The sequence below is a fragment of the Protopterus annectens genome, chromosome 14.part0 (assembly GCF_019279795.1).
Source record: "Protopterus annectens isolate FY-2018-M chromosome 14.part0, PAN1.0, whole genome shotgun sequence".
NCBI lineage: Eukaryota > Metazoa > Chordata > Ceratodontiformes > Protopteridae > Protopterus > Protopterus annectens.
The window spans coordinates 877,700,615-877,719,653 of NC_056748.1; the positions used below are offsets into that span (position 1 = coordinate 877,700,615).

The following is a 19,039-nucleotide window of genomic DNA, read 5'->3' on the forward strand; positions in this document are numbered from 1 at the left end:
TGTAGAGCCCATACCCAAGTGCCTGGACAAATTTCTGGCCCCTCCTTCGGACCATCCTCACTGGAACAAACAAGTCCCTGTTGATGCTGTGGTTGTGGCAGCAGCCACTAAAAGAGCTAGCAGATCAGAGTTCTTCTGTTGATTTTGCCAAACAGAGTCGAGCATTGGACAGATTTGGAAAGCAAGTATTTGCATTTCAGTCCATGTCTCCTGAGGATTTCAAAAGGACTTCCTCTCAACTGGCTACTCTTATCTTTATTTCAAATGCGTTGATGAGGTTAATCTGTCATACAAATGAAGGTTCCTCATGAGGTGTGCCCATTCAGGTATTGCCATAAGGACACATTTCTGGATGTGGCTGTGTGATTTTGTGGAGCCCTTTAAGACATCTTATTAATATCCTGTTTGATGGCACTTCCTTGTTTGGGCCATCAGTTAAAGATATGCTTACCTGTAGGAAGAAAGATGGAAAAACCCTGTCTGCTATAGGAATCAGGTTTTCTAACCCTCAACTGACCTTTTGCAGAAGCCAATGAGGTGGTAAGAAGATCTGGTTCTGTAAATCTCAGGAGTCTTTCCAGTATTCACCTGGGGATAAGTCCTCAAGAGGCAGAGGAGGAAATTTTAATGGTATACGTCACTGTAGAGGCAGAGGAGGCCCACAAAATCAGGGCTTTAGAGATTCCGTTTCAGACTGGCCCTGTCAGTGCTCCTGAAGTGCTGCCCAATTGTTCAACTCTGGAGGTAGTTGAGGGTCAATTCTATTTGATCCTAGATGCCTAGACAAATATCACAAAAAATTTATGGGTGCTAAGAATAATATCCAGAGGTTATTACACACCCTTTTTCCTTCTTCCTGCTTGTCTGGGGAAGAAACTTCCCAGGCTATAAAAAAAGTCATCTCGAAGGTCCCACCCGAGCAGATAGAATTCAGAACTTACTCACTCTTCTTTTTAATGCCAAAGAAAACATGGGACCTCCGACACATTTTAGATTTGGTTTGAACTGGTATGTGAAGAAGGCAAAGTTCCAAATGGTGGTTCAGTCCATCCTATCCTTTCTGCACAAGGATGACTGTATGCACATACAAGATGTGTACTGCCACATAAAAATAGACAGGCGATTCACAAGGTATCTTCACTTTTGGCTGGGAGCCAGTCATTACCTTTTCAGAGTTGTGCCCTTTGGACTCACCACAGCCCCTAGGGTGTTTACCAAATGCATGGCATAGTGGCAGCTCACATGAGACTCAAAGGATTCCAAATGTTTCCATATCTAGACGATTGGTGCCTCACTGCCTCCTTCAGGTATCAACTTCTACAAGCCAGGGAATATTTGCTCTAGATTTGCAACACTTTGGGCATTTCAGTCATTCTTGCCAAATCACAGCTTGCCCCAGTTCAGAGCCTGTAAATTCATCTGAACACTACGACTAATGTGGCATCTTTACCCTTCCACCGCATTGCCTCTGTAAGATATCCTTTCTCATCCTTCTCCTCCAGCAAGATTAGTGCTTCAAGCACTGGAGTCCATGTCAGCTGCCATAGTACTGTTTCACTTAGCATACTTCTTTACGCAAATTCTCCAGTGAACCATAGCTATGCAGTGGTCCATTCTACATTATCCCCTGTCTTTTTAAATAAAACATGCTCTCTTGCAAACGTCGCATTTGTTGGTGGATTCAGTCCGATGACCTTTGAATCCAATTGCAACATTGACTACTGATGCTTACCAACTGGGGTGGGCATTTCTTGGGAAGAACGGTCCAAGGCATGTAGCTCCCCAAGAGACTAAATTGCGTATCATCTTCCTAGAGATGAGAGCAGTTTTTTTAGTGTTGTAGGCATTTCAAGAATCTCTCCTGCTGGGGACTGTTGCAGTTCAGACAGAAAACATGTTGGTAGTCTGTTACATCAGCAAGCAAGGAGGAACTTTATCTTACCCCCTGTGCAGAGAGGCTGTGACAGAATGGACAATCTCTGAAGACTGCTTTCTAATTGCAATGCACATCCTGGGGGAAAAACAATGTGCTGACAGACAAACTAAGCAGATTTGTTCTAATGCCTCACAAATGGTCTCCGTCAGTCAGTGGTGAATATGATCTTCAGGTGTTGGGTCCAAACTTGCTGTGACCTGTTTGCTACCCCTCTCAACAAGCGCTGATCTCTGCCTCAGGTGGAGTCACAGAGAGACTGTTCATTTCACACTTGGTCCTTGGGTCTCCTTTATGCTTATCCTCCTCTTCCACTGATTTCAAAAATCTTACAGAAAGCAAGCAGGCTGAAGAGCCGAGTAGTTCTCACTGCCCCCTTCTGGCCTCAGCAACATTGGTTCCCCTTCTTGTTGTCAAATATTTATTGTCCTTCATGGATACCCGAGCCTTGTCAGGATCTCCTGTCTCATGCATCAGGGATTCAACTTCCCAACCTTCTCTCCCCCAGGTTAACCACATGGTTTCTTCACTTCCTGTAGTAGACAGCCCAGCCTGTCTTCCCCAGTTTGCAATATTATTTTGGCTTCACAAAAAACTTGAACCAAGAATGATTACAGGAGCAAATGGAACAAGTTTTCTGTTTGGACTTCTGACCAAAACATTGACCCCTTTTTGGCCCCATCTTCTGCAATTCTTTTTCTTACAATCCTTTTTAATGAAGGGGTCAGTTTTTCTGCAATTAAACTTCAGTTGGCAGCAATCTCATATTTCCATTCAGGAAATAAATATTTTTCTCTGGCTTCTTCCAGATTATGTAAAGCTTTTATGAAGGGCATTTTTTTCCTCTCAGACCTCTGGTAAAGGATCCTTCACCACCTTGGGATCCAGGAACCCTTGGAACTGTTAGACAAATGTGATCTAAAATTTCTATCATGAAAATCGGTCTTCTAGGTAGCTATAACTTCGGCGAAAAGAATTTCTGAACTCTAGGCTCTGTCAGCAAAACCCCCTTACATTATTTTTCATAAAGATAGAGTTTCTCTCTGGACTAACCCCTCCTTTGTGCCTAAAGTGGCTTTTGAAGTCGAGCAATCCATTAATTTACCAATCTTTTTTCCAAATATTTATAATAACTGGAAAGCAGGCATGTACATAAAAGGGACATTCCTTCCCATGGAAGTGAATCAGCCTTAACCCTTAATTCACAAAAACAGCGAGTACTGTGGTGCTTGTAATAACTAGGGTAAAAAAAAATCTATTGGCAGCCAAGTACCAATAGTGCTATATCCGTGAAAACCAAAGTTGTCCCCAAACGAAAGTTGCTGTAGTCAAAACAGTACATTGAAAAACTTTTCTCCGTTCCAATTCACAGGCTTAAAAAGAACTATAAAGCCACATACCTAATAAATCAAAGGTGAAACTTCATTCCAAAAATCACTAAAAATAAAAAATAATCTGAGGTTCTTCCATCAATAGATATATTTTTTATTTCCGTTCGGTAGGTGAGCGCTTACAAATAAAGAACAATTACAAGCTTAGATACAGCAGTGCATTGTTTTTTGTGTGTTTTTATACAACACGAATATGTACCTTAAGTCAATTTGCATTTACTTTTGGATGTTTCCGTAACCATTTCATATCAAGGTAGTAGTACCAGTTAAGTATTTTTTAAAACAAATCAGACCTTTATAATCAGTATTTAATAGGTAAATGTTTGATGGGGATATTGACAATATAGAAATACCACATATTCAGTCATTTCATCATTAGTACTGCAAATGAACATTCTTATATATTTACAGATTAAGTAAAACAAAATAATAAAAATAGAAAATATCTTGTGTTCTTGGACTGCGGTCGTGCGGGCTAGTGTGTGGGAGGGGAATGCAAACGTGGGAGAACGGGGATTGGATAAATTGTGGAGATTTGAAAAACTCCAGCCAATTATGAGAAGGAGGGGAGTGAATGGTGGTGCGGGTGGTGCTAAGGTAAAGAGGGTTTATGGCAACCTGTCGATGAACCAATCAAGGACATGGGAATATCTGTGTAGGAGTAACTGACCAATGGGAGAGAAGTGGGAGGTGTTGCTATGGCACAGTACGAGAGCGGGTGTGTGTAAATGTATGACTTGGTAATAAGTGATGATTGGTGTGTTGTGCGGGGGTGGGGAGGGCCTATTTGGGCACGAATGTAGATGATAGGAATAACTAGATAGCGGCTGTAATAGGTGAATAGCTGAGTAGTGCTGGGAAATGGGGGCGTGTGTGGTCGAATGATGTGTGAGTGGTGATGTGGTGGTATCAGGGCGGGGTTAAATGGGTGGGAACTACAACATTTTTCTAATAAGGGAGAGTACATGGTACATCTCCTTGATGTACACAGGCAACTACATTTTTATATTAACAGAACAAAATAGTTTAGAAAGTCAGCTCAACTTTTCATATCCTTTTCCTTAAATCATCTGGATCAATCAGTTTCTAAATTTACCCTAGCAAAATGGATTACAGACTGCATTCCACTGATTTTTTTCTCAAAAAGGTTTAGTTTTACCAAGACCTCCCTGAGCTCATTCATCTCAGTCCTTGGCTACGTCATAGGCCTTTTGGTTAAGGACTTCTGTTGATGACATGTCTGCAGCAGCCACATGGTCCAAAACTCATACCTTCATTTCACATTACAAGTTGGACATCATGTCTAGAAGTAGAGCCTCCTTTGGTTTGGCAGTACTCTGGAATATCCTTTCATGAGGGCCGCCAAAGATTTACGTAGCTAGAGACTCTGTCCCATTAGTGATGAAGAACGAAAAGGACAAAATCAGATTTATAAATTATGTACTCACCATAACTAGGCATCTGTATTGTCCATTTTCATATTTCTTCACCTTCCCTCCCATCCATCCCTTGATTTCTTCTGGAAGAACCTATTGGACTTTATTTGGAACCTACTGCTCCAAGTTTGAGCCTTATCGTTATTTCCATCTATAGTGTCTCTCCCTGACTAGGAGGAGATAAGGTAGCAAACTCAATCTGAGGTAATGGGGGTGGAGTAGAGCATTATGGGAAGAGGGAGGAGCTTGCGAGCTTGATCCGAAATCTATTGTATGCAGCAGAGTTGGGTTTGAGGATTGGATCCGAACTCATTAGAGAGGAAGAATAAAAATACACAACATAGATGCCTAGATGTTATGTGATCCTATCTCGCCTACATTCTGACTGATGGGTTCGGAGCCGATCCCTCGGCTCCGACTCGGCACGCTAATGCCAAAGAGCGAAGTCTCTTATTGGCTGAGCTTACTATATCCCAGGATGCACCACTACCAGTCCCCCAGATCTCGTTTGCCGCTAACTTGCGAAGACGTGGTCTCGAGCTGGCTGAGCTGAGTAGTATTTTACTAACTTTTTTCTGTCAGAAATTTGCTGTTCTTGTCATAAAAAGCTGTTTTAACGGCTACTCTTTCCTTTGTGTGTGATTGGAGTTTTTGTGAGAAACTTTGTAGTGTGATTGGGCGTTGGTTCTGATTTCAGGCCTCCTTCATCTTAGGGCCTTCCCGATCAGTCAACCCCTCTCAAACCTTAGGGGTTTTCAAAATACCCTTGAGTTAATTGTTACGGATTGTTTACCTAATCGGCAGCTGTAAACTGATTTTTGGTAGTGTCAGTTAAATCAGAAAGTCAAGTGGATAGTGTTGTTTTTTCTGTCAGGGAATTACCGCATTATTGTTATAATGTCTCAAAATCCTAGGCCTTCGGGCTTTAAAAAATGCACCAAATGTAATTTTAAGATGTCAATCACAGATGATCACTCTCTCTGTGTTTATTGTTTGGGTGCAAAACATTTACAAGAGTCATGCAGTGTGTCACGCTTTTTCCTCGAGGGTCCTCCAGGAGAGGAAAAATAAATTCATTCTTAAAGGTTTAATAAAACCCTCCTTTGAAGAAGCTTTGGCATCCTCTCCTTCTCCAGCTAAAAAGAAAAGGGCGTCGGCTCCGACCAGTCCGTCGGATCCGACCGCCAAAAGACATAGGCAGGCTTCTCCTTCGGCTCCAAGGACTTCGGAGCCGAGGGCGGAACGGTCTGCCTCGATGCCACCAGTCTCGACTCCTCTGGCTTCGGAGCCGATGGCTGGGGCATCGAGAGGCGGGTCACCTTCGTCGGCTCCACTGGTCTCGGAGCCGACAAAGGTTGCCTGCTCAGACACTTCCTCCTCGGCGCCGAAGTCCTCCTCGGCACCGATGGAAACTAGTGTGGGTATTCCTTCGGTGCCGATAGTCATCTGGTCGCCTCGGAGCCGGTCCCCTAGCCCTTTGGGGCCGTTGGAGAGGCCATCTCGAACCCGTTCAGTATCCTCTTGGTCATCGAGGATGTCGGATTCGGATATAGACAGGGTGCTCCAAAGACTGTTCCAGTCCCCAGTCTTTCAAAAATTTGTTTCGGCTCCGACCCAGTTGGCTTCGGAGCCGATGGCCCATGCCCATGTCATTGCTATTCCTCCTCCGACCGCTTCGGCTCCGTTGGAGCAGGTGCTGTTGGAGCCGGTGGAGATCTTAGGGTCGGCTCCGACCCTTACTCCAACCCCGGCCTTCGGGTCCGAGTTTGGCACACGGACTTCTTCGGCTGGACCTGGGGGTGATGTTTCGGGACCTATGCTATTGGTTCCGAGCCTCCCTCTCGGTGCTTGCTGCGGGACTTCCGTCTGCTATCATGGCTCGGGACCGGACACTCCCAGGATTCTGGGGTCCGGCTTTCAGAGCTATGAGGAGTGCCTTGGCCAAGTCTTCTTGACCATCTCCCGGCTTTACCAGCACCTTCCCTGGGCGTGGAGACTGGGTCTTTGGCAGTTCCCTGTCCGTAGGCAGCGGAGCCCCTGGGCCTGAGGTTACCCCATTGGGGTTCCCCTCCTCCTGAGGGTTCTTCGAGTTGTCTTCAGAGGAACCCCAAGGAAGAGATCGTGCAAGAGGAAGCACGTGGACTCCCCGAGTCTATTACATCTGACACTGATCTTGATGATGCGGAGGGTCCCGAAAGTCGTCCTCGGAAGATGTCTCATTTGCAGACATCTTAGAGATCCTCAAACAACGAGGCGGCTGGATATCCAAACCCCTCTGCTGATGAGTCAGTGCTCCTCAAGGCCTTTGGGGCTCAGCCCTCCGCCTCCTGGGTGTCTCCGCCCTTCGACGAGCTCCTGGATTTAGTTTGTCGGAGGGCGTGGGAACATCCAGATACCGTGGAACCAGTCCCTTCTCGTCCTAACAAATTTTTGTCTGCCCCACCCGAGAAGGAGTTCCTGACTAAAGGCGTGGCTGTAGATGCCATGGTGGTGGCATCTGCTACACAACAGGACGTGGCAGAGGCTTCAACGCCTGTCCATCCTCCTAATAAGGAGTCTAGGAGCATGGACGTGCGGAAGCGCACCCTGACTTCAGCGGCCTTTACTGTAAGGTCCCTGAATTATTTGGCACATTTCACCAGACTTCAGAGGGATCTGGTCAAGGAGCTGTCAGATTCCCTCTCGGGTAACCTACCTGAGCAGCTAGCCCAGTCGGTTAGCTCTCAGTTGGCTATCCTTACGTCAATTTCTAACTCGTCCATGAGGCTCATTTCATATGCGGCGAAGGCGGTAGAGCGGCAGGCACAGGCGTGGCTCACGGAGACAAGCCTGGCTCCGTTTGTGTCAGTTCGGAGGCCTTTAAGTCTTCCTTCACGACGCTCCCTTCGATGGGTCCTCTTTGTTTGGACCTAAGGTTAAAGACACCCTTACCCGCTGTGAGCAAGAGGGAAAAACTTTATCTGCCGTAGGTGCCCGTTATTCCACTCCCTTTCGGCCTTATCCCAAGGCTAAAGGAGGAGGGAAGATGTGGTTCCGTAAATCACGTAAGTTTTTCCTCAACAGCAGGAAGATTCCCCTTCCAGAGGCAGAGGACGGGAAATTTTTCTGGGAGACGCCGTCCCAGAGGCGGCAGAGGGCCCGCAATTCTGGAGACCGCAAGTCCTTTCGTGGCTCTTCAGCCTCCCACACCTCATGAGGGATTGCCCGGCTGTGCTGCTCCGGAGCCAGTCGGGTGCCGTTTTGCCAAGCACCTAAAAGCCTGGGAATCAATCACTCAGGACAGATGGGTGCTTCAGATCATTGCCGGAGGTTACACCATCCCATTCACATGCTCACCCCCACCGTCCAAAAAAATCCCGGACCCACCACCCAGTCAAAGGGAAATTGCAGCCGCAGAAGCTTTAAAGCTGCTAGAAAAAGGAGTCATCCAACCGGTCCCCACAGACCAGATCGGATCCAGAAATTACTCGAGGTTCTTTTTAGTGCCAAAAGACAGGGGACCTGAGACCAATATTGGATCTCAGCAGACTAAACCAATCCGTCACGAAATCCAAATTCCGAATGGTCACGTTACAATCCATTCTCCCATTATTGGAGAAGGATGTTTGGATGTGCTCCATAGACCTCAAGGACGCCTATTATCACATACCGATACATCAGGCGTCCAGGAGGTATCTGCGCTTCAGCCTGGGAGACAGTCATTTCCAATTTTGTGCACTGCCCTTTGGTCTCACCACAGCCTCCAGGGTGTTCACCAAGTGTTTGGCAGTAGTGACTGCTCACCTGAGGAGTCTTGGATTCCAAGTGTTTCCCTATCTGGACGACTGGCTCCTGACTGCCACCACCAGGCATCTACTAATGGACAACCTCAAAGCCACCATCTCCCTGGGTGCTACCCTGGGAATTACATTCAATTGGTCAAAGTCTGTCTTGCTGCCCTCTCAGCGCATAAGGTTCATAGGAGCAGAGATAGACTCAAAATTGATGCTGCTTTTCTTCCTACCGAAAGGATCCAAACTTTACAAGGCCAAGTTCAAGCCCTGATTTCAAGATCCAGAGCCCCAGCCAGGATGGTCCTACAAGTTTTAGGTTCGATGTCTGCCACGGTTCTTCTAGTTCCTCTGGCAAGATTGCACATGAGGATTCTTCAGTGGCTATTGTCAACTCAATGGTCCTTTCAGGACCTTCCCCTCAATCATCCCATTATGATTACAGAAACATGCAAACGGGACCTTCGCTGGTGGCTTCAGACATCCAATCTAAATCAAGGAAGCCCCTTTGTTATTCCCTCTCCAGTGGTTACCCTGACGACAGATGCCTCCCAGATAGGGTGGGGGGGGGCATTGTCTGGGCAGGTTAGTTCAGGGCTCCTGGCTTCCAGACGAAGCTCTTCTCCACATCAATGTATTGGAGATGAGGGCTGTACTTCTGTCCCTACAGGCCTTACACAAGTTTCTCCCTCAGGGCATAATCGCCATCCACACAGACAACATGCCGGTGGTCTGGTATCTAAGCAAACAAGGAGGGACCAGATCTTACCCCCTTTGCAGAGAGGCCATGAGGGTGTGGGAATGGGCTGTAGCTACCAGCCGTTTCTTGGTAGCGACCCACATTCCGGGGAAATCAAATATATTGGCAGACAGATTGAGCAGGACAATTCTCTCTCCTCACGAGTGGTCCCTAAACGAAACAGTAGCAGCTCAGGTTTTCAGGAGATGGGGGACGCCGTGCTGCGACCTATTTGCAACACCACTAAACACGAGTGCAAAGGTTCTTCTCCTTGACTCCACATCAAGGGGAAGCAGCTATGGATGCTCTAGCACAGCCTTGGCCAACAGGGCTACTTTATGCCTTTCCTCCGATTCCACTTCTCTCCAAAGTCATTCAAAAAGCTTCTCAATTGGGGTCCACAATGATACTGAGTGCTCCATACTGGCCTCGTCAGGTATGGTTTCCCTACCTGAAGAAACATGCGGTGGACGATCCTTGGACTTTAGATCTAACTCCGGATCTGCTAATTCATCAGTCGGGACGACAGCATCAGTCCCTACACTCCTTGAAGTTGACAGCTTGGCTCCTCCACTTCCGACTTTAGTCAGAACTCACACATTAGACCCGGAAGTTATTCACATTTTATCTTCAGCCCACAAACCCACCACTAAGAAATTGTACCTCAGTAAGTGGAAGAGGTTTGCTATCTGCTCAACTCAGGGCTTAGACCCTATCACTGCTCCAATCCCGGAAGTTTTGAAATTCTTAACATCCCTGTTTAATCAAGGATCTTCTGTCTCTACTATTAAAGTCCAACTGGCGGCTATCTCTAAATTCCACGAATCCATGGATCCTCCATTGATGAGCAGCAGACTATGCAAAACTTTCATTAAAGGTGCGGGCCTGTTAAGACCGCCAGTTTTTCATCCTGCCTCCGTGGGATCTTGATTTGGTGCTTCGTGCATTAACATCTTCCCCTTTCGAACCGGCTGCTACATGTGAGTTAAAATATCTGTCTTGGAAAACTGCCTTCTTAGTTGCAATTACTTCTGCAAGAAGAGTTTCAGAGCTTCAAGCCCTGTCTATTAAACCACCGTACTTGATTTTCCACAAGGATAGAGTATCACTTAGGCCTAATCCATCCTTTGTCCCAAAGGTCTATTCTAATCTCTGTCTCCAACAATCTTTAGAGCTACCAGTTTTCTTCCCAAAATTCTCCAATGAAGCAGAATACACTCTCCATAAATTGGATGTCCACAGGCAATTGCGCTTCTATTTAGACAGGACTCAGCAATTTCGTAAGTCAGACCAGTTGTTTGTGTCCTTCTCAGACAATAAATTGGGTAAAACCATCACAAAAGCTACTATCTCCAAATGGATTAGAGATTGTATAACTCAGGCTTATTCTTCTTGAATAAGCAACTTACAACATCTATCAAAGCTCACTCTACCAGAGCTATGGCGACTTCTATAGCTTTTCATTCCAAACTCGCTATATCGGAGATTTGTGCTGCTACTTGGTCTAATCTGCACACTTTCATTTCCCACTATAAATTGGATGTGGCATCTAAAGGGCGAGCATCATTTGGTTCCACGGTACTCAGGAGTGTTTTCCAGTGAGCCACCCAGGATTCAGGTGCTAGGGACGCTGTCCCATCAGTCAGAATGTAGGCGAGATAGGATCACATAACATCTTTTAGTTATGTACTCACCATAACTTCAGATGTTTGGGATCCATCTCGCCCATTCCTAATACCCACCCTCCTTCCCCCTGCCTTGGAGATCAGAAGAGATTGAACGGTTTTGAGTTCTACTGTTTTTATCTTGTTTCATCTGACGATGTTATATAAGCAGTGCGTGCATGTGTGCATGTATGCGGACAAACTAGATCTGGGGGACTGGTAGTGGTGCATCCTGGGATATAGTAAGCTCAGCCAATAAGAGACTTCGCTCTTTGGCATAAGCGTGCCGAGTCGGAGCCGAGGGATCGGCTCCGAACCCATCAGTCAGAATGTAGGCGAGATGGATCCCAAACATCTGAAGTTATGGTGAGTACATAACTAAAAGTTATGGTGCGTACATAACTTATTTTAATGGATCACAGTATTTTAGTTCCTAGATAGACTGGTGCATGTTAGCTTTTGAGTTTCAGTTTTGTATGTGGTTAATGAGAGGGTGATGTGTTTCAACCAGCAGAAGTTGCTAAAGTTGAACGATGGGTTTTAGAGTACTTTATAACCAAACACACATATATGTTTTTTGAGCTTTTATATTACATATTTTATTGAAAAACTCTCTGAAACCAATATTAGTTATAACCTGCCAAGTTATCTGACTTGTGCTGTGATTTCTTTTTAAGTAGACATCAAAGCTATTTTCTTTGTTTCAGATTGGAAACAGATGAAAATAAAGAAAAGTGGTGTGGTTTCCTTGAATGCATATCGAGGTTTAGCAGAAATTGCTGTCAGATGCCTTTGTGAGTTAATGGTGACATTACCTCACTTCAACTTCCATAACAATATCATTGTCTTGATTGTGCCACTCTTGAATGACCCTTATAAAAAGGTGAGCAAACCCATCTGTTGTCTTAGACAAAAACTTATGCAGTATTGTTGTTTTCCTGTACAAGTACAAATAGGTAGAATCCTTCTGGGCATAGTAGTCTATCCATATTTCTTTAGCTGCTTGACACTGTAGTTATTACTGATGTTTGTAAAAACTCCCATTCATTTCATAAGTATAGCGCTCTGTGCTGCTGTTGAAGTGTTTTTTAGTCTTTGCCATTAAAGTGCATTAGCCCTTTTAAGAATTCTGTGCCATTGCCCTGCGGCCTTCTAGGAAATATGGATAGATGCAACTTTATAAGTTATAATCACCTTCAGATGAACAGAATGATGAAGTAATTTAGATTCATCTTTGCCTTTTTGAGTTTACAGACAAGTACTGATATATGGATGATGGTCCGCATAACTTTTATTGAATGTGCTAGATTTTTGTGTAATGCATAAGTTTAATTTCCGACATTAAGGCTTATTAACAGAAGTTCTATGTTGTCTCTTCCATACCTCCTAAACATTACGGGTACTTCGTATCTGACTTAGGCCACTTTTAGACTTTGGATCCAAGGCTCAGGATCCTCACTTTACCCATATTCTCCTCCATGTTCTGAATTACCTCTGATCTCTCTTGCCACTCTATTGCTGTGGGGATCTACTTCAGAATGTCCACCATTCAGAATGCCGACTTTCATATGGCTGACACCATATGATCGACATTCCGAAAGACCGACATCCTGAAATAGCACCATTTACCTACCTGTAAACATAGTAAAGCTGTGTTATGCAGGGGGGAAAGCCCCCCTGCACCCCCCCCTTTGCTTAAATATTCTCACTCCGAGATGGCACTACAGAGCAGGAAAGGGGAATCTCCCAGTCCCGCACTGTAGCAGGATCTCCGCTGTTATTTGTCGGTCTTTCAAACGTTCGCTCATATGGTGTCAGCCATATGAGTTTGGAACATTTGAAAGTTCAAACAAATGAAGGGCTCCCTGCTGTGGATTTAGATCTCTTGGCTCAGTGCTTAGGAAGACTTTTTCTGTCTTTTGTGTTGGTCATGGTAACAAATATTCCCTCTGGATTTAAAACATGCATTGCTTGTAGGAACATTTCCTAGAGGAATCCTTTAGTTTTTGCTTCTCCTTATCTTATTAATTGTCCTTTTCTCTGTCCCTTTCCTTAGTCTTCTTCTGTTTATGCTTATCCTCACAATCCCCTCATACTGAAGTTTCTGCAGAAAGCAGTGGGGAACAAGGCAATGCCTCCTTTTGGCCTTGACAGTTGTGGTTTCCCTTCATTTGTTTTCATGTGGTCCATCCTCCATGGGTGCTGGACCCAGTTCAAGGTCTTCCCTCTCGTATGCATCTGGGATGCCTCACCCAAACATCACAGTCCTCAAGTTAACCACATGATTTCTTCAGTTCTTATGATGGTTAGACAGTCCAGGCTTTCATCTCAGATGGTACATATTTTGACATCCTCACAGATAATCTTCACCAGAAAAATATACAAAAGTAAATGGCAGAGATTTTTGATTTGGGTCTGCAGCAGGGATATAGACCCCTTTTTAGTGCCTCTCCCTGCTATTTTGGATTTTACTGGCCTTTTTCACGATGGATCTAGCTACTGTGCAGTTAAAGTCCAGTTAACAGCCATTTCTAGCTTCAGATAGGAGAAACTCATTTGCTAGTTGCTTCTCTGAAGTTGTCTAAGGCGTTGTTTAGAGAGAATTTCCTCCTCCTACCTCCCCTCAAAGATCCTGTTCCTCCCAGGGACACTGCCATTCTTCTTCATTCTTTGACTAGACCTACTTTAAAACTTGCAGCCATGGGTGAATTAAAAACATATCTGTTGGAGCACTTCTTTGCTGTTCGTGTTTCACTGTTACAGTCCTGACACGCAAGATTTCCTGTTTTGGCCGGCTTGACTACAATTGTAAAAAGTTCCCTTCTGATAAGGCTGGTGGACATCTTATCCTGACATCGGTATGCTTGGGTATAAAGGGAGCCTGCTGATGCCCTGACAGTCTTTTTTTTTGCTGTCTGAGCCTGAAGCAGTGTTTCAGTGCATTGGTTGGTCTGCACCAGAGAGAAGTCGTGTAAAAGGTAAGTGCCCCATTGGGGAACTCTCTTTTTTCTTAATTTAACCCATATTAAACAAGGTTAACAGTTGAGTCTCTTCTTTGGTAAGCAAATTCCACACTGAGACTTTCATACGTTGTGTGTCACCTGCATAGGCCCGCATCATGACATCCCTATTTGCCATTTTTGTGCCCATTTTAATTCTAGGACTACCAGGCGTAGAGCTGAAATCTTAGCTAGGCATCTTAGTCTGCCCTTTGCTTTGCATCATCTGATGGCATCCACCGGTCATCCTGATGTTGAGCTCCCTAAGTGTATGAAGGACTAGGACAAAAGACCCAAGCTTAGGCCTCTGATGACAGCTGTTCACTGTCTGCCAATCCCTCAAGGTTCGTTATCGCTGAGGAAGATGAGGCACTTGCGCAGCCCCTTCTACGACCAAGGTGGTGGCGCAGGTCTCGACTCATACATAGTTCGGCATGTTGTCAGGTCCCTCATCTTCTGCACAGACCTTGGGTTTCAGTTCATCGGTTGGGTCCGGAGTTGCTCAGACCTTGGCTTCTGATGAGCGGTCTTTTACCTGGAACATTCCTTTGAGGCATCAGCCTGCATTGGTTCTTCCTTACAAAAAGACTGGTATCAGGATTGTTCTCATACCTAGGCCCAAGGCCAGAGCTGTCTGTTAGAAAGGTTCTACCTCAGGACCTATGCCTAGGCCTACTGGCTGCCAATGACAAAGATATCAACAAGATGTGGTGAAGATAGCTGAAGACCTTATTTCTATAGTCAGCTCTAGGCAACCCCCTTTGGAGTCTTCCCTAGGGGAAAAAGAAGAGGAATCCTGCCCCTGAAGTTTTCTCTGAACCTTCTGATTCAGATGAGGATTGTGTCCAGGAGGACTCTGTCTTTGAGGAGGGACCCTTCCTTACTTTGAAGATTCCCATTCTGAAGAGTATCTGGCTTCAGCTTCACCTTCTGAAGACCTCACATTTGGGGAAACACTCCGTTCCATGAGGGAACATTTCCAGTGGGAGGCATAGGAATATCCCACAATCTAAGAAGAGGGCTAGGGAGTTCCTTGACCTCCCAGAACATAAACCTTTGGCTATTCCTCCTGTATTGTTGGTGGTAGAGGATGTTTTTATGGATTCATCCCTGAATCCAGATTCTTTACCTCCAGCCCCTCGAAAAGCAGACAGATTTTACAGGGTGCTAGACTTGCATAAGTACCTCTTCAAAAATCCCTCTGTTGATCCAAAGTTTGTCACTCCAGGTCCCAAGGGAGCAAGAGCCAGCTCTTTAAAAAAACATTTACTTACTGATAAAGAAAGCAGGGCCCTTGATACGTTTGGTAAAAAAGGTTTACACTTTTGCTACCATAGCCATGAGGGCCCTTAACTGCCTGTTTCATATGCTAAAATACTAACAGAGTATTTTAGGTCAAATGACGCAAAATATATCATCCCTGGAGGACAAGAACATTTCCAAGGAATTGTTGGACCTTTGCCATTCCAGCTCCCAGGTGGCTAGACACTGTTTTACACTGCGGCTATGATGCTGTGGAGGCCTCTAGCCGAGCTGCTCTATCTGGTTCTGTCATTGAAAGGCACAGACCCTGCCAGATCCTGTCAAATCCAAACCTCTAGGGTCTTGTTAGTCAAATCGGACAGCACTGCAGTCATTTGGTACATAAATGAACAAGGAGGCACTAACACTTACCCTCTTTATTGACTAGCTATGCAGGCCTGGGAGACGGTTCACTTTCTGGGGTTGCACCTCATGGTGCAGTACCTTCCAAGTCCTCAAAACACTCTAATAGATCATCTCAGCAGGAATTTGATGGATCCCCACGAGTGGCTTCTGCATCCGGAAACATTTCTCAGCATAGACCAGAAATGGGGTTCCCAGAGATAGACCCCTTTGCCACCAAAGAAAATGCTCAACTGAAAAGATTCTGTTCCAGGAGCAAACTACCCACAGCCTGGAGGACAGATGCTTTCTCCTTCCTTTGGAGCCACCTTTTTTTTTTTTTATACATCCCCCTGCCTCTTCTTCCACGGGTCCTCCTAAAAATCAGGGAAGAAAGCCCAAGGGTCATTCTCATAGCCTCAGACTAGCCCATGCAGCACTAATGTCCTCTGCTATTAAGTTTAACCAATGAAAATCCATGGCAGTTACCTCAGAGAGTGGACCTTCTGATTCAGGACAAGGGGAGATTTGTGCATCCCAACTTGCAGACTCTTACATTCTTAGCCTAGATAATTCCCCAACATTTTCCTCTGAGCATACCCTAAGCAGACAAGTTTAAGACATTCTCAAGGAGGCTAAAAGGCCTAGTACTAGGAAATCATACTCTGCCAAATGGAAAAGATTCTCCATTTGGTGTCAGCAGCAAGGCCGTAGTCCCTAACTCAGCCAATATCTCTGCCATTTTAGATTACCTGGCTGCCATGGTTGACAGAGACCTATCCTTTTCTTTCATCAAAATTCACGCCTCTACCATTTCAGCCCACATCCCTATTCTTCCTCCTATCTTTTCCTATCCCCTGATGAAACAATTCCTTAGGTGAGTGATTCACATCAGCTCTCCCAGCAGACAACCCATACCTCCCATGAGCCTCAATTTTGTTCTGAAAAAATTGACACTACCCCTCTTTAAACTGGCAGCTTCTGCTGAATTAAAATTCTTAACTTGGAAGACTCCCATTCTACTGGCTATCCCTTCAGCCTACATGGTTCTCTGAGATGCAGTGGCAGTGGAACCATTTCTCATATTCCACCCAGCGTGTCACTTGGGACTAATCCATCCTTTATGCCCAAGGTAGTCATGGACACCTCTTTGAATCAAGCTATACACTTGCTCACCTTCTTCCCCAAGCCTCAGAACCAGGGAGAGAGAATCCTTCACTCCTTGGTTGTACACAGACCGCTCCATTGCTGTCTTGGCAGAACTAAATCTTTCAGAAAATCAGACTAACTCTGTATCCTTTGCCATTGGCTGTGAAGGGAAACCAGTTTCAAACCGATTATCTCCAAGTCGATCTCTCACTGTATTTTTTACAGCCATTATGGTAAAAAGCTACCCAAAACTGTCAGGACTCATTCTGCTAGGGCCACAGCTATCTCTGCAGCCTTCCTGAAAGGACTACCTACCAAAGACATTTTTGCAGCTGCTACCTGGTTATCTGTGCATACCTTTAGCAAACTTTACTACTTATTAGCCTTTACCAGGTCTAGAGCAGGATTTGTCCCTGCTGTCCTGCAGGACATCCTCTCGTCTCCATAATTAACCTTCCACCCTTATCTCAGGTTTGAGAATAATTCCACAAGTCAGGACTGCAACAGTGAAACACGAAGAACATTGTACACTTGTGTACACTTACCATAAATGTGAATGTTCAAGTGTATTCACTGTTGCAATCTTCTTTCCCTTCCTCCTCCTCCCTTTGCCGACCGTAGTAATCTGCTTCTATCTTCTTCACTAACCAGAGGATTCCCTGGGCGTTTTCCCTGCAGGGCCCTTTTTCTACTTTTGGCTCTTGCTTATGTTTCATTCTGAGGGCTTTTACCCTCTAGGGGGCAAGAAAAAACTGATGTCATGGCATCGTCTGGCTGCCTTTATACCCTAGCATACTGACATCAGGATAGGACGTCTGCTAGCCTTAGGAGAAAGGAGATTTTTACTCTGGTAATTGGGCTGACCAAGGGCTTCCACAGCAGGAAATCCCACAATTCAGGACTGCAACAGTGAATACACTCTAACATCTACATTTATGGTTAGTGTGCACAGCTGTACTTTCCTAGTGGGGGTCATTTCCACACAGAGTTTTGGAATTTCTCACCCTTTCTTGTATTCTACAAGGGCTGAGGACTTATCCATCCTTCCTTTACAGGGTGGCCTCCTAATCCTTGCTGATCCAGTCTGTCTGTCTTCCTTTTTTCTTTCTCCATTTTTCTGATAAGGAAAAGTTCATGCTACATCTTTTCAATGTACATCAGCAACTCAGATTTTATTTGCACCACACTAAGAACATTAGAAATACAGTCCAATTGTTTGTATCCTTCTCTCAGGCAAAATTGGTTAAAGGGTATCTAAAGTTATTCTTTCAAGATGGTTATTTGAATGCATTTCATATGTTTATAAGGAAAAGGGTCTGTCTTCGCCTGGCAATCCTAAGGCCCATTTTAGTAGGTCAATTGCTACTTCAACTGCCTTTTTCCTCAGAAGTTCCTGTTGATGACATTTATGCAGCTACTTGGTTTAATGTCCGTATATTCATATCTTACTACAAGGTGAACTTGCAGTCTAGGACCAGAGTGTCCTTTTGTTTCTGATAGCTGGGGACTGTGTCTCATACATTGAGGACGGACAGAAGAGACGACATTGAAAATGAGTTATGTACTAAGCATAACGATAGACTTGTGTTGTCTTTTCCTGTCCTCCTCAACTTCCCTCCCTCCATTCCCCCTTCCAGGTCTCATTTCATGCCCCTTTGGTGTGGATTGATTGCACTGAGCTGTTGTCAACCTGGCCATGTTGTTGCTATGTAGTGTATTCCAGGAGTTCCTGTGGGCATTTTCAGAAAGTATTCCTTTTTTGAGGATGTTGTTATAGAAAGTGGGCAAACTCAATCTGAGGTAATTTGTCACAATTTGTCACAATGAGGGGATTATGGTTAACGGGAAGAGCTTGAGCCTTGGATCCAAAGTCTGTGAGTGACTGAAGTATGATCCAGTCTGATACAAAATACCCATATTTTGAGGAGGATAGAAGCATCAACATGGATTTATTGTTATGGTATGTACATAACTTTCATATTTGTGGTGCTTATTAAGATTTGGATTATGATTATATGGTTGTTTGTGTCATTTATGCATTGTTTTACATAGATAAACTTCTTGCTTATAATTGCTGTTTGGGACGATGAGAAGACTTTTGTCATTGATTTGATAATGGGGTAAGCTTTCTGGATGTTTTACAGTTGTATGGAAAACCCAAAGGAATCAAACCCAGGACTATGAAATTAAGTGTGAAACTGTACTGGTAGACATCCTCAGGAATAACTGATTTTTTTTATGTGAAACTACTGTCCTGTATTTTCTCTGTGTAAATTTGTTTGTAAAGGAGAATCTTGGTATACATTTGTAATGG

At 44.7% G+C, this 19,039-nt stretch overlaps 1 protein-coding gene across 1 annotated transcript in view; it reads left to right on the top strand.

Annotated features, from left to right (window-relative positions):
- NOC3L (NOC3 like DNA replication regulator) overlaps positions 1 to 19,039 on the top strand; it is an 825,940-nt gene that overhangs the window by 170,951 nt on the left and 635,950 nt on the right. Inside the window, exon 9 of the mRNA XM_044056662.1 lies at positions 11,641 to 11,816. Coding sequence (XP_043912597.1) covers positions 11,641 to 11,816 — 176 coding nt within the window. The remainder of the gene's footprint in view (positions 1 to 11,640; positions 11,817 to 19,039) is intronic.